The sequence below is a fragment of the Lonchura striata genome, chromosome 1A, assembly GCF_050655825.1.
Source record: "Lonchura striata isolate lonStrDom1 chromosome 1A, ASM5065582v1, whole genome shotgun sequence".
Lineage (NCBI taxonomy): Eukaryota > Metazoa > Chordata > Aves > Passeriformes > Estrildidae > Lonchura > Lonchura striata.
In genome coordinates this window covers 46,610,424-46,629,402 of record NC_140741.1, presented here as the reverse complement: position 1 = coordinate 46,629,402, position 18,979 = coordinate 46,610,424, and the positions used below count along the sequence as shown (strand labels likewise).

Here is an 18,979-nt window from a genome sequence, read left to right as displayed (position 1 = left end):
CCTCCAATAACATCAAATCTAGTCTTTCACAGGCCATCAAAAAGTACTAAATTAAAAATACAGCCTGTTTCAAAGCCGTTTACAACAGATACAATTCCTTTTTTAGTCTCATAATTTCATGCATGAAATTAATTAGGTCAGAATATCACCATGAACAGGTCTGTGTTCGTACTGGAAAACAATTTCTCTACTTTGCACATGAGATTTTCCAGGTAAAAGCACATCTTTAAGCTGTAAGTAAACCTTTTATGGCCCAAAATACATCTTCCTTCTCCAGGTTTAAGGAAACAATCTGGAAGAAGCCCTAGAAGTGACAGCTATATTTATGTAAGCCCAGCAGTTGCTCCTGGAGCTCAGCTTAAAGGAAATATGGGTCCTTTTATAGGCTCTTCCACTAATCCCACTATGTGACATTGTGAATACTACTACTAATAGCAGTACTTATAGAGTACACTAAAAAACTTATAGAGTTTAAAATGAAAATTCTAGGTTATTCTCTCCAGCTAGGCTATGCCCATCCATACACTTTACCAGGTAAATAATCCTGTTCCACTCAGGATTTTGCCACCACCTGTAGTCTGGGCTGGAATTGCCAGATGCAAAGTCCCCAAGAATGAAGACATTTAGTACACATTAATTGTGTTTCTTTGGGCTTTTTTTCCCCCAGTTAACTGTATGTGTATTTGATTTGCCCTTAGAAATCAACTATGCCATTAAATAAATCACTTGCTGGTCAATCACTGTAACATATACTGTAACCCAATGCTGTGTAAATTGGATCTCTCTAAAAGAGAACTTGAGCTGAGGAACTAGTGGAGAAATGTCTACAAAAAATCCTGCCCTGTGAGTGAAATGCAATTACTTTGAAATAAATACCTCACAATAATAAAGCTGTGAAAAATAAAATTCACACTCCTGAAGGGCAAAATTATCACTCAACTTGTTAAAAGAGTAAACTAGAGCTTTAATAGTTTATACTGGTGTTATATGTAAGGTGAAACCCTCTTAAGAGAATACTTGTTAAAGTGCATTTACTATATCCTGTAGCTGTCTATTTCAGAGTTTTGTTTCCTTTAAGCGTTCAATTTCTCTATACCTTGTAACCTGAAGGATGCAAAAAAACAGATATGGTTTAGTGTTGATAAGCTGTAGCTCCCTGTTTCTACATTTACTTCATGAAACACTGGGCATACATCTTAAAAAGAAATATCAGTTATAACTGGTCTTAACAAATCAATACTTGACATGCTATCAGAGAACTAAGGCTATTTATTTTCTTGTGTGTATGACTGCATCTGAAGGCAAGATCCTTTTCCAAAACTCTATTAAAAAATAATTAACTTTTTGAATACAAAACTACTTTGGTCTAGTACAAACCTGACACAAATTTTAACTACAAATTATAATGAACATGAGCGATTTCTTTGAATAACTAATCATTGCTTCCTGTCATAAACTGTCACACAGTGTGGCCGCTTCCCATGAGCAGTGCTGAGCTCTACCACCACCAAAGGTCCATGTCAGAAGTGGCCAGTGTGCATGCTGGCTAGTTTGGGTAATGGCTTGTCAAGTGCTTGGGGACTGCGCAGATTGAAAGGCACTATATTCCTGCAGTATATGACTTCCACCTCATGTTCAAAGAAAAACATTTCCATAGCTCTTATCAAAACCAAATCTTTCCCAGAGGTGAGCTGAGCAAACAGCCAGGCATGCCAAAGGTGATGTTTTGGTACAGAGATTCTGCAAGTAAATAGCAAGGTTTTCACAGATAAAGCTGCAGAAAATGAACGACAAGAACCTCCAAAGTGGAAGTTTTAATCTCATTTTCAAGAGAAGAGAAAGACAAAACACTTCCAGAACAAACAAAAGGAGTAGTAGCAGCACAGTGGTAATAATAAGTACATGAAGTTTAGGAAAATATTCCACCTCCTCCCCTCTTTTTCAGCCTGTATTTGCTAAAATACTGCATTTTAGCAAATTGCTGTATTTTCTCCAATAAGACTTTCTTTTAACTGAAGCCTTGAAGAAATGTTTTACTGTGTATAAGATAGGTAACACATTGGTTCCCCATGAAAGCACTAATACATTGCCTTGAACAGGTTTTTGCATCATCACAGATACTCCAGTCTGATGGCTCTTGGCTTTAATTGAAACGTTGCCTCTGAAGCTAGATGCAAATCCTGACAGAGCTCCAGGTCACCCATAGGTGCTGTTTGGTCAGGGGGTTTTTAACATTTGATGCTACTATTCTATGAGGCATGACCTTGCTTTTCACAGCTAAAACATTAAATCACCAAAGCTTAAAGAAGGGTCAGGTATGTTACCAAACACAAAGCATATTTCATTAAAAAGATGAAATTTCTTATAAACAATAACAAGAACATTTTTGCAATGTCACATTTGAGGAACAGAATTAAACTTACATTTAAAATCATGAGCTATATGGGAAGTGGGTTTTATTTATCACAGGTGAGAAAGATCACCATTCAGCCATTGCTATCTGGAAGCGAGCTAACAGTCCCCATGAACACTTGCAATCCACTTAAGCCCTGTACCAGAGTGCCATCAAACCCTGCTTCCAAACAGCTTCTCTCAGCAAATCCAGGACATGACTGCCCATGATCTCTGCCCCCTTACTGCAAAAATGTACTGTATCCAGACAGAAACCAAGGCTGTACTACTGAAAGCAATTAACAAGACAAGACAAATATAAATAATTGAATGGCTATAAAGTGCTCTTTGGGCATCTATGTATTGTCAAGGAAGACCTCAAATGCAACAGAATCCAAATTTGAAGAACTCTATCTACTTTGCAAAATGATCTGCTGGAGATCTCAGATAAAATGTATGTGCTGAAAGTCAGGTAAAACAAGTGATGGCTCTCAGGAGGAAGATCATGTTGTCAGAGTCAAAAGACCTAGTTCAGGAATGTGTCCCTCTCAAAAAACCATATAGTTATGTAGTCAAAAAATACTCTTAAAAAAAAACCTTAGGCATTGACTAAGTACAAAACCATCACATTTTCCATGTCCTGTTTTGTCCATTTTAATGCTAAACAAAACTCAGTCTTCTGCTTTTCCTATCTTGGTCACAACATTTGATTTTGAGGCCTCTTATTTTTTCAGTGCAATAACCATGCTACAATGACTTGATAAATTTGATCTTATTTTCCCTTTAAGCTTGTAATAACTGGTGTTGATGAAAATGAATGAAGCATGGAGAAGCCAACTAGATTTTCAGGACCCAATTCAGGGCAGAGTCCTGATCACATGCACTTTTCTGGGTTTTTTTTGTTGTTGTTGTTTTTTTTTTCCCTTGTTTTTTTTTTTTTTTTTTTTTTGTGGGTTTTTTTGTTTGTTTGTTTTGGTTTGGTTTGGTTTTCTTTGTTTGTTTGGTTTTTTTTCTTTTACCTTTGGACTGCTTAACCCAGGGGCATGCTTTTCTACATACCAAACCTGACCATGTAACATAGACACAATAGCAAATGTAGTCACACACAGGTTCACAAGCTCTAGTTTTAAGAAGATGATGCATCAAGTTCTGTAGGCATTTTCAGTGAATCTCACTGCACCAATAACTACAACAAAACTCAACATAATTTAGCTGAAGGAAAATTTTACTAAAGAATTTTTACCATTGTGTATTCCTGGGACATCCCTTGACAATTCCTTTAAAGACAATTATATAGTTGCTACTATTCCTTTTTCTAATGTCACAAATGTGTTTCCTGCTCCCAAACAGGAAAGTATTTATGCCTACACAGTATTTTTGTCAAGTCAAACTATAGGAACTAAAAAAAAAAAAATAAAAAAGCCCTGAAAGGGAAATGTGATGGGCTGGGAACACAGCTCACCAAACAAATAAAATTCAACCACAAAACACCCAAGAAATTAAAAAGGCAGATTCCCCACTATGATCTTCCTGAAAAAACAGTTGTGCTTTAGGGAGAAGAAAACCCAAAACCGAATTCAGATTTTGCTATTTTGTAAAAAATAATTTTAAATTAATGACAGAATAACTTGTTTAAAGATGCAGACTGCATAATAACAACCTAAGTGTAGGGACTCAAGTGCAAGGTGATCAGGAGTTTTTTCTCTCTACCTCTTCTTATCTATCTAGTATTCATTGTATTCTTCCTGTTTGTGAAAATTAAACAATTGAGAAATTGTTTGGTCTTCTATAAAACAGTTTATTTCTTCTGTCTAGTTTATAAAAGCTTAGGCAGGTGTGATATGCAAGGCTTTAAGGAAAAAAGAAAGAATATTACCCAAAATTAGAGTAATTGCCACATTATTAGCTGTTCAGTTAGTTTTGCAATATTTTGTATGCATTGTCAAGTTTCACATTGCTAATTTCCTAACATGCACCGTTTGTTTTCAGATGCCCCAAGGCCAGTTTACTAAGACCAAACACAAGCTCTTAAAGCTAAAAAAAAAAATTAAAAACCAAAACAAATTTTTTTTAAATCCTGTGAACCAAGAAATTTTAAATATACAACACAACCACAATTCCAGGGAAAATTGTCCATCCACTGATTTATGGGTATTTCCTTTTTGAAGTATAACAAAACCAAGTCCCAGTTCTGGAGTATTTTTAACTCACTGCCAGTTTGTGCAATACATTTTTAATTGTGATGTGTAATGCTTTGCAAGAGAACACCCAATCAATTAATCATGAGTGCCTTCTCATGGCTGCTTGGTGGGTTCTGCTGGTCGACATTTATCTAACATGTTGTGAACACTCTGAAGCATTTCAATGAGCTCCCTTTGAAACACACAGGGCACACACTATTCTTTAGAAATTCCAGCCAATTCCAGCTGGGTGTATAGTACCCAGGTTCACGTGTAGAGGAGCTTAAGCTAAGATAGCCAGTGCTCTTTCTGGGAGTTGAGACAGGCTGAAGAAAGTCTTAATGAATGCATGTATGCATATGTATGTGTAAATATGTGTACCACAAAATTGAACATATAGTTCACTCCTTTTAGAGGTGATACCCTCACCACCAAATGAAGCTTTCTTACAGTGCCAAAACCTTCCCATCCATATTAGAGTTAGAAAAAATATTGGAAATAATATTACATTAAAAGGTACTTTGAGATACCTGGTGAGAAGCTGATTTTAGAGAGGGCTAATTATCAATTTGGAAAAATGGCTAAAATATTTATTTGAAATGTGATACCAGTCTCGTTCTTCTAGTGAGGCTTTGTAAGTGTTTTATGTTTTAGAGGATTATTCAAACACTTATATACTTTATCTATAAACCTAGAAACCAGTAAGACTTGTAATTACATACCCCTCAAAGGGATTTTTTCTATTATAAAAAAAGACACATGGTCTTTGGTCAATTTTTTACATTAGCAACACTCAAAAACTTTAATTAGAGCAGTAACTTGATGCATTCTGAAAATCAAAATGTTACAATGAAATTAGTTTGTAAATTAGACTGGGAAAGCATAACTATGTACTAGAATCATCTGGAAAACTCTTGATTTGATAAACCTACACATATATGAATGTTTTAAAATTATTTTCCATTTATACTGATATCCAAATCACTTATGCAAATGAAATAATGTCAATATTCCTTTTAGAGGCATCTTTTCAAAACACATTTCTACAAATGACTTAAAATTTTATCTTACTACAAATGTTTCTCCTAGGAAAGCCAACACTCCTAGGAGTAATATTTAAAATACTAAAGCTCACATTTGGATTTGCTAGACTAATAAAAAACTGCTCCCTCTCTTTTGAAGAGTGACATATAAACTATTTTAACATGAATCTGAGGAATGCTTTTACTGTATAAAGAAAAAAAAATTAAGCACATTTTAAGCACATTACCTTGTAGAATGGCTTTGAAAGTTTTTTAATATTTAACCTGTAAAGCATTTTTTACTAATTCATTAATTTCTTGACAGAATATGCTGCTTTTTTCCAGTCCATAAAAAACAAACAAAACAAAAAAAAAAAAAAAACCAACAAAAAAAAAAACCCACCCAACTAATTTTGAATTTAAAGGCAGTTGGAAAAGTACCTCAAACAAATGATGAAAACACTTTAAACAAAACAGACATGAAACCATAGTCACCTTTTAATGATTTAATATTTATCAGTAGTTGCTATAGTAATTTATAACACTGAAAACTATCAAACTTAATATGGTCAGTACCATAGGCATATGAAAAATGAACCATAATTAGATGAGGACACAAATACCTTCCACACATTTTGTCATGCACCTCCTTAAAAGACACTGATACACTTTAGCACCACAGTTCACTACCAGGTTTTGCAAGCTTTAGTGATTTAGTACCTGTAAACTAGTGCTAACTGCTGTACAACCAACAAAATAAACAGATCTCCCATATTTGTTTTCAAGCCTACACACAACAATTTGCCTTCACTAAAATATTTCCTACAGAAGGGTTTGCATGATTTGCCTTGGTAACAGCTTTTTAATGGGGTGCTTTCCCCAGTTCAAGTAAAATTTAGTCAAATTTTCATGTTGTATTTGTGATGTAACGTCCATGCACTAAATGCAGTGACTTCAGGGAGCTTCTCCTGTAGCTGTAGGCAATCAGAACCACCAGAATAAAGTTTGGTCCCATCACCAAGCAGGAACAGTGATTCAGAAGTCTAAAAGCACTTGAAGTAAAAGTCTCTTTGAAACTGATTACTAAACAAGATATAACAAGCTTTTACTGTAACTCGAAGTTTACTTTACCATCACATTTTAAAGCTGTAAATTTCAATATATGCACTTATTTCCATCAACACATAATTGGATTTACTCCTAATTAACTTATGTTTGACAAAGCACTTAGCTTTAATATACAGATTTGGTCTGTAGTAGTAACAACTTTAAGTGGGCAAGAAATTAATCTTCCTCTTACAAAAATCTTAATGAAGAAAATAATATCCTTAACATTGACTTCCTTACTAGATACAGGACATCTCAAGGTCTCTCATTAAATACATTGTTATTTCACTAATCTGTAGACTACTAAAAAATATGCCCTTATAGGTTCTGTACTTTGGGTCTTGATGTTAATTCTAATTTTAAAAATGTGAAATTCATGCTTTATGTAGCTTCCATTATTAAAAGAGTTCCAATACCACACTTCACAACCTAAATTATTGGATTTTTTGCTACCAGCTGATAAAAAAACAGCATTAGTAATTTTTTCTTTTTAATAATCTCACCTTCTGAGCTGCTTTAGAGGGACTCTTGTTTTTGCTTCCCTTAGGTCTTCCTCTTGGTCTTTTAGGAGATGGTTCACCAGTTGGTTCCTAAATACAGGAAAACATGCTATTGTGGCAAGAGGCTACAACTAACCCAGATGTTCTAAAGAATAAACTAAATTGACAAGTTGCTTAAAACATATGAATTAACAGTGTCTTTAAATAACCTAATATTAATAATGCAATATAAAAAAATTAGCAACTCTAAGTAAAGGAAAAAATATATTTTGCACAATAAATGAGTTTAACTTCTCTTGCAATTGCATAGAAAAACTTGAGAAAGTGTGAATATTCTAACACGTAAGTTATAGCAGGAAACACATTTTTTAAAGATGGCTAAGATTTCCCTCATATAAGAGCAGTTATTTAAAAAATAACACAGTTACCCATTTAATTTCAATTTCATTGCAAATTATAGCAAGATACAATTATCACAATTGTTTCTAGCACAAGCTTTCGGGGGGGAAAAAGTTAACTACCAGAATATTGTAAAGTAAGATGAGACTACTTCTCTCTCAAGGGGGCATTTTTTTGTTGTTGTTGTTCTCCAGTCGGCATTATATTCACACCTATTCTAAAGTAAATGGGTTCTTATTAATATGCAAATTTAAACATTTCTTCAAATAGAACACTTGTAAGCCAAAAAACTCGACCAAAGTAAAATCTGAAACAAAATCCCAACTTGAAAATGAGTCGGCACTGCTTATTTTAGCTATTTGCTTAACTAGTTCCTTTGCCTGCCAGTAAATAACCAGTCCTTAAAACTCGGTATGAATTACTAAGAATTCGGATTCCAAATATTTATTAAGTGAATCATAAACACTATAAAACTCTTCTAGTCTTAAGTATTATACTTTTAATTCATATTACAGGATACAGTAGAACTAATTAAGTGCAGTTTGTTAACTTAAAACCAGTTTAAAGCCCTTCAGCTTTCATAATTCCCGGGTAGGTTAAGGGGAGGCTCGCGAGGGGACTCCCCAAGTACTGCAGCTCAGTGGCGAACCCCGCAGGCACTGCACATCTGGGCTGAGCACGTTGAAGGAGACGCGTTTTTCGCTCACTTCCACACATTCAAATGCTACAGGAGGGAGAAATAATAGAAAAAAAAAAGAGAAAATGAAAAGAAAAAAGAAAAAGAAAAAGAAAAAGAAAAAGAAAAAGAAAAAGAAAAAGAAAAAGAAAAAGAAAAAGAAAAAGAAAAAGAAAAAGAAAAAGAAAAAGAAAAAGAAAAAGAAAAAGAAAAAGAAAAAGAAAAAAGGAAGACCTGGCACAAGCCAGTAGGGTCGGTGGGTGCTGGCTGCGGGGGCAGTCAGGGGGTGAAGCAGAGGGGGTACAGAGCCCCCAGTCACCGGACCGAAGGAGTGAGCGTCACCAAGGGCAGAGCGAGGTAAAAGGGGGGGGGGGGGGTCTCTGCTTTTATGGTTTCCCTAAAAAAGTACTTTCTGTGAAATTTACAGGACCATATCGGGGCGGGGAAGGGGAAGGAAGCAATGCAGCCGGGTGTTTCTCCCGGCTCGGGGCTCTGCTGCTGAGTTCTCTCCATGTTTCGAGCCCCTCGAAGGCTCTCGTGGCAGTGGGGCTGATGCCAAATGAATGGGAAGTAAACACGTTTAAAGCCCGCAGCCGCTCGTTTTAAAATGAGCTCCACGGACAGCCCCGCTTCTCAGCCGTGACTTCCGAGGGAGGCAGGGAAAAGGCTGCGGGCGGCTTCGCGCTGCCCCCGCCGAGCTGCGGGATTAATTGGTTGCATCCGCAGGCAAAATCCTCCTTCGGCGGCGCCGGCGGAGGGGCTGCCGAGCGCGGGGGCTCCCCCCGGGCCCCTCGCCCGGCGGTAGGGGCTGAGCGCGGCCCGGCAGCTCCAGGCGATGCGACAATGGCACTTCGGGAAAGGAAGGGAAGGGGGGTGGGGGTGGGAATAACACGCGGATCTAGCGACTTTAGCGCGAATTCAGATCTTGAAAGTCAAAAAGGGGAGCCCAGCGCGCCCCTTTCGGGGCCCAGGTGGAGGCTGTGGGTGAGGGTGGAAAGAAGCACAGGGCTCCGCTCCCCGCGTTCAAACACGGCAGCATTCCCGTCGCCTCGACCTGCCTGGGAAAGCGCCGGAGTAAAGGCAAAAGGTGTTGCAAATACAGGGCAAGCCCCCTCCGGCTACCTCCCCCACCTTCATCGGCAATGGGGGCACCTCTCTCCATACGACGAGGGGGGCGAGGGGGGGAGGTGGGGAAAGGGGGGAATCCGGGGGGGGGGGAAGGGGGGGAGAGAGAAAGGCGAAAAAAAAAACCCTATGCGACTTTCTAGTCAATCTCCTCTCCCCCAGCCCCAGCATTTAGGGGCAGTTCAGGGGCTGGGCTGGTCAAGATCGGAGGCGGCAGCAGCGCCCGGTGGGACCCGACACATGCACACACACGCGCGCACACAGATTGAGATATTGCGAGGGCTGAGAGAGGAGGGAGACAGGAGAGCCCCGTTCCCTGCTCCTCGCTTTCGCAATTTCAAAATCAGCTCGAAATGACCCAGCGAGCGCTGGTTGGTCGGAGCCGCGCTGCTCCATGTTCCCCATTTACATTGAAAAGCCCCAGCTCGCTCCCTGCACAATACTGAAAGTCCCGAGGAGGCTCCGCCGTTCAGCCGCGGGCAGGCAGCGCCCGTCGCTGCGGGGTCCCCCCGCCGGGGCGCCCGACGGAGCCCCTCGCTACGCCTCCGTGCGCCCCGGCGGGCAGCAGCGCACAACAAAGCCCCCCCCGCCCCATCGCCAGGACTCCTTGCAGCACAATACGTACATGTACATGCCTATAACACTACAGATCTGCGGCTCTACGTATCTATACGATACTGACTTGTGGTTGTTTCCTGGGTCTGCCTCGTCCTCTCTTCTGAGGCTCTGCGGTTGCAGGTTGCTCCTGGGCAGCAGTGGAAGGCTGACCGGGTCCCTCACCTTGTGCACTCATCGTGACTTCTGCTGCTCAGCCTGAAACCAGTCTCTCCAAAGCACCTTGGAAGGGGGGGGGAATCAAAACGAGCTCTTGCTGCTTTTGCTGCTCGCTGCCACCACCACACCGGACGTCCTGGTGCTGCCAAAAAGGAGAAGAGAAGGGGAGGAGGAGGAGGAGGAGGTGATGGTGGTAGTGGTGGTGGTGGTGGTGGAAGAGGAGGGGGAATGAATCTTACAATTTAGGAATGGTTAGTAACATGAAGCAATTCAAAAGAGGAGAGGTTAAAAAAAAAAAAAAAAAAAAAAAAAAAAAAGGCTGAGTAAATTGCAGCCCTGGAAATGCAAGGAGAGAGGGAAATAGTCCGAGGGTAGTCGGGAGCAGACCAAGAAGAGGGGAAAAAAGTCCTACAAATTGAAAGCAAGTGGTGGCTATCGCGCTTAGATCGGATCAGGACAAATTAAGATAAGACACACTGAAAATGGACTGAGAACACTGCACAATCTTGCCAGAAGCATGCACCCTGGGAAGACGGGGATTTCGGCAGCAGCGGGAGCAGCGCGCAAAAGGAGCGATCATTTAAAAATAATAATAATAAAACGATTTGGGAGATTGGGAGGGAAAAAAAAGGGGGCGGGGGGGCGGTCCTGGGTTCGTGTCTGTGATGCGAGCTCCTGGGACTGGAAATATTATTATGCGAGTCCTGCCCACGGACTAAACTAGGATGAGGGTTAAGGGAGGGAAAATAAAACCAAAACCAACAACAAAACCGAAGGAAAAGAGAAGAAAAGCCACCTTTACCCGTGGGTGGAAAAACCAGGAGGGGGCTTTAGGGGGGAAAAAAAAAAAAAAGAGAGAGAGAGAGAGAAGAGAGGAGGAGGCAGAGCGAAAACCCGGCGATGGGGGGCTGGCGGTCGGCCAGATAAAACACGAGCAGCACGGCAGCCGGGGCAGCGGCGGCAGAGCGCGCCGCCGCCTCACGTGTCCCGCACCGGCCCGGCCGCGCCGCCACCGCGGCTTTAAAGGGCCAGGCCGGGCCGGCGCTCGCCGCCCCACGCGCCCGCGGGGCCGCGCGGGCGCTGCACGTGCGCGCCCCGCCGAACAAAGGCCGCCCGGGCGCGCTCCGGCCCCGGGCGCGCTCCGGCCCCGGGCGCGCTCCGGCCCCGGGCGCGCTCCGGCCCCGGGCGCGCTCCGGCCCCGGGCGCGCTCCGGCCCCGGGCGCGCTCCGGCCCCGGGCGCGCTCCGGCCCCGGAGCGGGCGCGGCGCTGCCTCGCCGGCGCTGCGGCCGCCGCGGTGAGACGTGGGCGGCGTAACCCGACAGCGGGTCGGAGCTGTCCTGCCGGGAGGGTGACGGCACGGGGAAGGACCTTGCGGAGAGCCCTGCCCCGACATTGTTCTTCCTACGAGCATGGCGGGGCCGCAGGCTGCGCCTCTTCCCAGAGCCCCCGGGCAGGATGTCCAGCACTGCCCTTTCCCTCCGCCGGTGTTCGCTCCTCTCCCGTGCAAACCGTGGTTAGGCGCCCCTCCACTGTGGCCGCAAGGAGATGGCCACAACGGCCAGGGAGGACACCCCTGTCTGTGCCTCTCCCCAAAAAAATGTTCGCACCTGGGCTTCATGTGCAACTTGGGCATTTCCTCCCGTCCCACTCCCGCACAAGATCTTGCACTTTGGCTGACAAGCCACTCCTTGTGTAATTGTCTGGTGACATCCTTTCTCCCCTACTCGGGGCTGGACAAGCGCATGAGAGTGCTCAGAAGGAAAAGTTGCATTATCGTATATAATACTGAAGAGGGCAGAGATACTGCTGCAACACTCCTTGTGCAAGCTATCGAAATACAGCCAGTTTTCTTGACACCTTATAAATTCTGATGTCTACTGATAAATAAGGAAACGGGCAGAAAGTTACTACAACCAAACATATGCAGTCATTGATCAGCAAGGACTGTGCTGAGGAGACAGCTGAGTTCTTTTCTATGGAATAGAAAAAGTACACTGCAGACAGATGGGCTAAAGAAAGAGTAATCCTAGAACACTTCTTAAGGCTGAAAATATTGCTAAAGTGTTCTTAATCCAATCACAAGAATCCCAAAGCCTGCTTCACTCCCATACCCAAAAGCAACCAGCTATGGAAGATAGACACAGTCCACCTGTTCAATCTAACAGCTATCAGAAAACCCTTGCAGTCCTACTGCATTTTGTAAAATATTCAGTTCCCATCACACCATTAAGAAATCCGTAGAGCTCTACATCTATTCTATACATCAAAAGAATAAGCTGCTGTATGCTATCGGGATTCCAAGTGGAGGTTGTGAAGTCTTTAATTCAAAGTGCAGCAGCACATAACTTTTATAACGTCCATTAATCTCTTTAAAGCATATTCATGTGTCCATTTCTCTGGAAGAAAGTGTTACATGCAATTGATAAAAGCCTGTTGCTCCAAAACTTCTGTCTCAACAGAATCATCCTGTATGGGCTATTAATTGTTCCACTAGTCTTCCCTTGAGCATTTCTAGTAAAAATACTATAGTTCAAGGACTTTTTACATACAGCCATAAGCAAATAATTTTCACATGAGATTAGTATTCCTAAGATCACTGTTTGAAAGCTGTCCTGGACAAGAAAAGCCTTGATGCTTGCACTTGTGCCCAGCACAACAGAGTTTGAGTGTTTCTACGGTCTGACTACAGATTCACCATCATAAGAATCAATATCCAAGATCTAAACAACTATGGATCTTTCATTGATTTGAAACTATCCTGATTCCCTCCTTAACCAAAAGTGCTTAGACAATAAATCAATGTGATATCCCTTATGGCAACCCTATGGATACAGAGCTGTCTAGACTCACCAAAACACTTGTTCTTATGTCATTTATGTACAGAGTACCTTAACCCAGATAAGCAACACAACATCCAGAACCCAGAGAGCCTGACTTCCTCAAGTAGGTGATGGAAGCTGAGGAGTCAGAAACAGCTCTTAATTTTTTTCCAGGTTCGTTCTCAAAAGAGATGTGGTAGCTGTTCCTTCCACTGTTCCAATCCATCTTCTGACACTATAGCTGTATTTGCACAATATTCAGTGCAAACACCAGTGAATACAACTCTATAATTAATCAAAGGGACTACTGCAAAGTCACTGGAGTGACATGACCTACTTTCTACCAGCTTTGGTCTGGGATTAAGCTTTGGTCACAGGGAGATGCCACCTATAGATAACAGCCTAACATAACCCGTACATAAGTATAACTAACTCCACCAGTCTGTGAGCTCAGATGGTCTCAGCTGGTAGTGCTTCACACAAGGAGAGAACTTCTTTATTTTTTACAAGTTGCTACTGAATGTCTGTGATGCCATCTGTGTGACAGGAAGTGTGTCACCAACTTCATAATGCCCGTTCACTGTGTACATAGGAGGGCAGAGTCAGGACGCCCCTCTGTTCTGCTCTAGTGGGTCCTGCTTTCTCCTACCTAGTTCTCATGGAGTGCAAACTACTCAAAAGGGGCAGTGATAGTAAGTTTAAGGCCTTAGCTCAGGGGAAGCAGCAATTTTTTAACTCTGAAAGACGTCTCTTGCCAGGAATGGGAGAGCAGATGGGAGAGCAATAAAATTTAGAAGAATCTTTTTGACTGCTTCCTCCATATTTCAAGAAGCTTACAGCTCTGTACTGCCTCAGAAAACTAACTCCTTAGAAGAACAGCCTTGGCCTACCAGGGGTAAGCCTATACCAGGGCCATGTCTAAAGGGTTGTATTTTGAGTGGGTATTTCATTTCTGTGGTCAGCTGGAGAGGCCAAAGAGATTTATGTAGTTAAAGGCTACAATGGGTACTGAAGGACTTGGGAATCCTGATACTCTGCTGCTAGAGAACCAGTCAGTGCAGGAGAAGCACATCTTGCAAACATTGTCTATATTTGTGGAGAAAGTTAATTTTTGTTTTTCCCTGGTTCTTTTAGAATGTGCTGCCTGTGAGGATACAAGGGAGAGAAGAAGAGTAGACACATGAACCTTGAGTGCACCTGTGAGATGGGCCAGGGTGTATCACCATTTTTCCACTGTTTTCATACAGCTAGTGGGACCAACAGTGGCTGTTGCTTCATAATCAGCAACCTGGAGATGGCTCTGAGAATGTTTTAGGGAAGCATGACTGTGACTGACAAAAAAAGACCCAGAAAAGAATATTAAGGCTCACTCTCAGGCTTTGTCTGCACTGGGGAATTTCTTCCCTCCTTCAAATTCCCACCATTGCCAATATGAATGCAGCTGCACAATTGTTAAGAGATGTTGGGAGGCATAATATATGAGTTTTCATCTAGTCAGCCATTTGCAGTACTGTGTCAATTAACCCTCCTCAGAGCAGGGTTAACTGATACAGTGCTGAAAACGGCTGCTGGAACTGAAAGCTGTCTATTCTAAGGTTCCCATTGTTGCTAACTCTGGTGCAGCTGCAGTGGAATCAGTCCACATGGGATTATTTGGTAACAATTCTCCAACCTAGAAATTGCTTCAAAATGCAACACAGCCACCTAATGGGCCAAAACACACTTCCACTGCATCTCAACAGCTATGGACCCACACTGTCACCATTCATAATGGGATTTCTTTCAGTCCAGAAGGTACTTTTTGCATTTCTGTATTAAGTACTCAGTATTTCACCTCAGCAAACTGGTAAGATGTCACCCCCAAAGAAATGCCTCTGCTCATTAGTTCTTACTAGCTCTGGACTTGAAGATGTGTATAGGAAGAGACAATTTTCTGTTAGTGTCTTTTCATCAATTTCATACACTCAGTAATTCAAAATTTCCTTTCAGGTGTGGAAACTTTGAAATTTGTTTTTGGTTCTAATTTCTTTATGCAGATCCAGTTCTTTAACTTTTGGCTGGAGTTATGGTTCACTAGGAATTTTGCTTCTTTCCCACTTAACAAGTAAAGCCTTATTTGTGCAGAGCAGCACCATGAAGACTCAAACTGATTTCTGAGGGAGTAAAGTTCTATTTTGAATGAACAGAGTTGGCAGAATCAATCCCACTTATTTCCATGTACTTTAGGAACCAGTTATGAAACAGGCTGGTGAAATGGGTGTTTCACCCTCTGCTGAGTAAGACTAATACTTCTAAAAAGCCCCTCTCTATCCTTCTTCTACATCCATGTCCAACAGTAACTAAAACAAGGAAGGGTTGTTTGGCATTTGTTACACTTTTGAACTACTATTTATCAGACAGATGTTGGCAGTCAGGTTTTTTTAAGTGCAGTTCACAAGTGTGAAAATGCTGAAGCCTAGGCTCAGCAAAAATCTAACTGAAAAATTCTAGCTCACTAAAGCCTCTGATTAATGACAAGCAGGTTTCAATTAATGCATGACGTCTTATGCAAATACAGAACACAGCTATTTGCAGAATTCTGGGCAACTGCATATGCCTGTGAATTTCTACAGAGGCTCAACATACCTGCCCAGGGAAATGGCAAAGGGGCAGACCCAGAGGAGATGCAGTCCATAGCCTCCCAGCCGTAGTGGTGAGCACTACAGCTTAGCTCAGGGTGTTGGGATGCTGAGCAAAACTGATTTGGCAGAAACTTGGATACAGCTGAGTATTTTGAGAAAGGGGAAAGGAAGTGGCTCACCCTTCCTTCATTCCTGATACTACTGTGACGGCTGTTTCTCACTCCCGGAGATCCCTTTGGACAAAGGGAGTGGGCACAGTAACTGAATTGCCTGCAACGCAGGTGTGACAGCTGTTTGTGGAAGGAAGGAGCAGCTCCATACTGACTACCTTCAGCTCAGGTTGAGGTGTAGGGATGCATGGTAAGGTTGTCAGATCACAGTTGTCATACAGCTTGGAAACATGTTTATATGTTTGCTTAAATGTTTTTGTTAAATCTCCTGAAGGGTTCTTAAGAAAATGCTAAACAACTCCCATCCCAAATCCCAGTGGAACTGGATTTCTCTTCTCCCTTACCCCTATTCCTTTTCCCTTCAATATTAGGCTCAGTATCTTGCATATGGCTTTATATGAAACTCAGTGATTAAAACTACTTAAGACTGGCTCATTTTTCTCTGCAATGAGTTATTTCCTTTTTATACCTTCCAGAATTTACTATACCATATCTAAATATTGGCTGCAGTCCACATGTTTTAGATCATTCTCTATAATGGTCCTGTTGTTACAGAATCCTTTGTGTGTGTGTGAGAAAGAGAGAACATTCATATGTGTTGGAAGCAAGACAGGGTGCATAGAATTGCTTGGAAAGAGAAATCAGGGTATACCAATTCCGTGAGGGATTTCTGAAGTGATAACATAAAAGTGATAAAAATAATTGAGCACTGACATTATAGACCTCCACTTCATTACCTTCTATGTGTGATAAGTAATATTTCTGATCCAAACATGTTACTCTACTGTACATATTCTAACAATATATCACTTATTCAACTCTTTTTGCTATATAATGTTACAGATCAGATTTATTGTTGTCACATTTACTCATTTTTGCTTGTATTCTAAGTGTGTATCTTTTGACCTGAGTCATACATGTCAGTGAATGGTGAGCTGCATGGAGATGAAACTAAGGCAGCATACGAAAGTCATTATCCCAAAAGCTCATTACCTGCTGAAGACCTACATGTTTCTCTGTATGGTCTTCAGCAGGTAATACGGATAAATAAGTGATCTAAGGAAAAAGCAGGAAAAGGGTCATTTGCCAAACCAAAAGGTTTAACCAAAACACTCAAAAAAGTCACAGCGTCCTAATGTAGAACTAGGCTAGACACTTAGAAGGAAGTAACTGAGAAACGCCTCTCTACTTCCAGGACAAAATGAAATCAGTAACCCTGCTGCAGTGTGTGTCTGACTCCCACCTGTTATTCCACATGTAGAGGATGCATTTAAGTGGCAAACAGACAGGCATGGACTGATTTTGTGCCCAGCAAGTGTGCCTTATCTCACAGGCCAACAGATAAACCAGTTCACACTCAGAGCAGGCTGGGCGTCCTCACAGACACAAGTATGGAGTCACAAGAGTGGGGCAAATTTGCTCTCAAATTTCTTTCAACTTCTCATTGTGGACAAGTCTTAAGACAGCCTATCAGTGCTTTAAATTCAGACATCTTTCCCATGTGGGGAAGTTCTCAACCACCCAGAACAGAACAGATGCAGAAAACTCAGCACTAGCTACCACTTATGTCTCACCTTTGTAGAACCCTGGGCTGGAGATTAGGATATAATTTTCTGCTAGAATGAATTTCACCTGAAGACAGAATCCTTAGCTTCTATATATATTTCCCCCCGTCCCCCCCACCACAAGCTAAGATAAATTTCTGCTTTGGTCCATTAACACTACTTGTATTTTTTATCAGAATTATTTTGTACTATATTTTCTTTGGAAATAACAGTAATCCAGTTTATGTGAAATACAAACAAATGAGGGAACCATTTTTACCTAAATGTATGAATAGCATTTTGCAATTTGTCATTGTGATATATTTATCTTTTGAACTTAAGTGAGCTCAGCTGAAAAAAATGCTTCTCTTCATCACATGACTGGAAAATATATTACACCAGAGGAGAATATTGCTGTTTTAGTTTAGAAATTAGAGGCTAAATATAATTTTCCACCATACTTACTTTCACAAAGTATGGAGTAAATTATTTACACTACAGTAAATTCTTAGTACATATTCCAAAAGGTGGTAAATTCAGCATTCTTACTTAAATTAATGGATATTTTGTGAATGTGTGTTAAAACTAAGACCTTTAAGATCTTATGTTGCCTGCTGAAGCCTTAAAACCATACTGATATGGCTAAAAAAACCCAAACCTATCAACAAAATAAAGCCTGGAGGAAGGAAACTAGTATGAAACAGAAAGACACTGACTGGCCAGTGGAGTGACAAGAAGATGCTTTGGGGTTGCTATCTGTCTGACAACCATCCCCGTCTAGAGGTGCAACCTATGTTGGTCACTACGTGCAGTCTTTCTAACCAAAACTTTGCAAAAATGCAGAGGTGCCTGTGGTTCCCAGCCAGGTGTGCTGCATCACTGGCTGCAGCGGGAGCAGGACAGCGCAGGAGCTCCATGCGCAGGAGCTCCATGCCCAGGCTCCCCGGCCGTTCTGGCTTCGCTGCGCGCCGGTGCAGTCAGGTTGCTCCCCACTTCTGAGCTGCCCCAGCAAACAGGGCTGCAAGCAGCAAGCTGCAGCCACAGCAGCAGAGAGTCCTTTGGCCTGTGCCTCGCTGCCTTCGTTGCCCTGCACGGCCTGGAGCCAGGAGCGGGGCGGCTGCACCCCAGATGAGCGCTTCCAGCAATGGCAGCTGCTGCCAGCCGCCCTGTTGCCCAGGGGTCATTGTCCTGTCACAGCTCAGACGTGCAACCCTCGTGCGGTGGGACAGCAGCCAAGCAGCACCAGCAAAGGCTGGGGCCGGGTGGGAGCAGTGCCTGCTGCCAGAACGATTCATCTGACACACAGCCCATTCCTTCCAGAGCTGTACCCAGGGAAGAAGGCTATGGGAACAGGCTGTGGGCCTGATTAATTGTCCCACCTGCCACAAAATCTGGCACTCCATAGGATGAGAACCTGTTTCCTACAATGTACAGTCTTCGTGTTTCAAATCTGTTGTGCTTCTTTGATAATTGGGTTACTTTTTGCCCGTTTTCCCTACGTGCATGTATGGAGTGCAAAGGAAGGTCCAGAGCTTATAGCATCACTTGGGAACTCAGGAAATGGAGACAATTCCTGTTCATTCTTGCCTGACCTAGGGCAAACCACATACACACAACAACTTAGAAGTGTTTGGATACCGACCTCCCACTT

The 18,979-nt window shown here is 42.1% G+C and overlaps 1 protein-coding gene across 1 annotated transcript in view; it reads right to left on the bottom strand.

The window, feature by feature from the left end:
• The window catches only part of HMGA2 (high mobility group AT-hook 2), a 149,167-nt gene that overhangs the window by 99,968 nt on the left and 30,220 nt on the right, over positions 1 to 18,979 (bottom strand). The window contains exon 4 of the mRNA XM_085569746.1: positions 7,204 to 7,290. Within this exon, the coding sequence (XP_085425872.1) occupies positions 7,204 to 7,290 (87 nt within the window). The remainder of the gene's footprint in view (positions 1 to 7,203; positions 7,291 to 18,979) is intronic.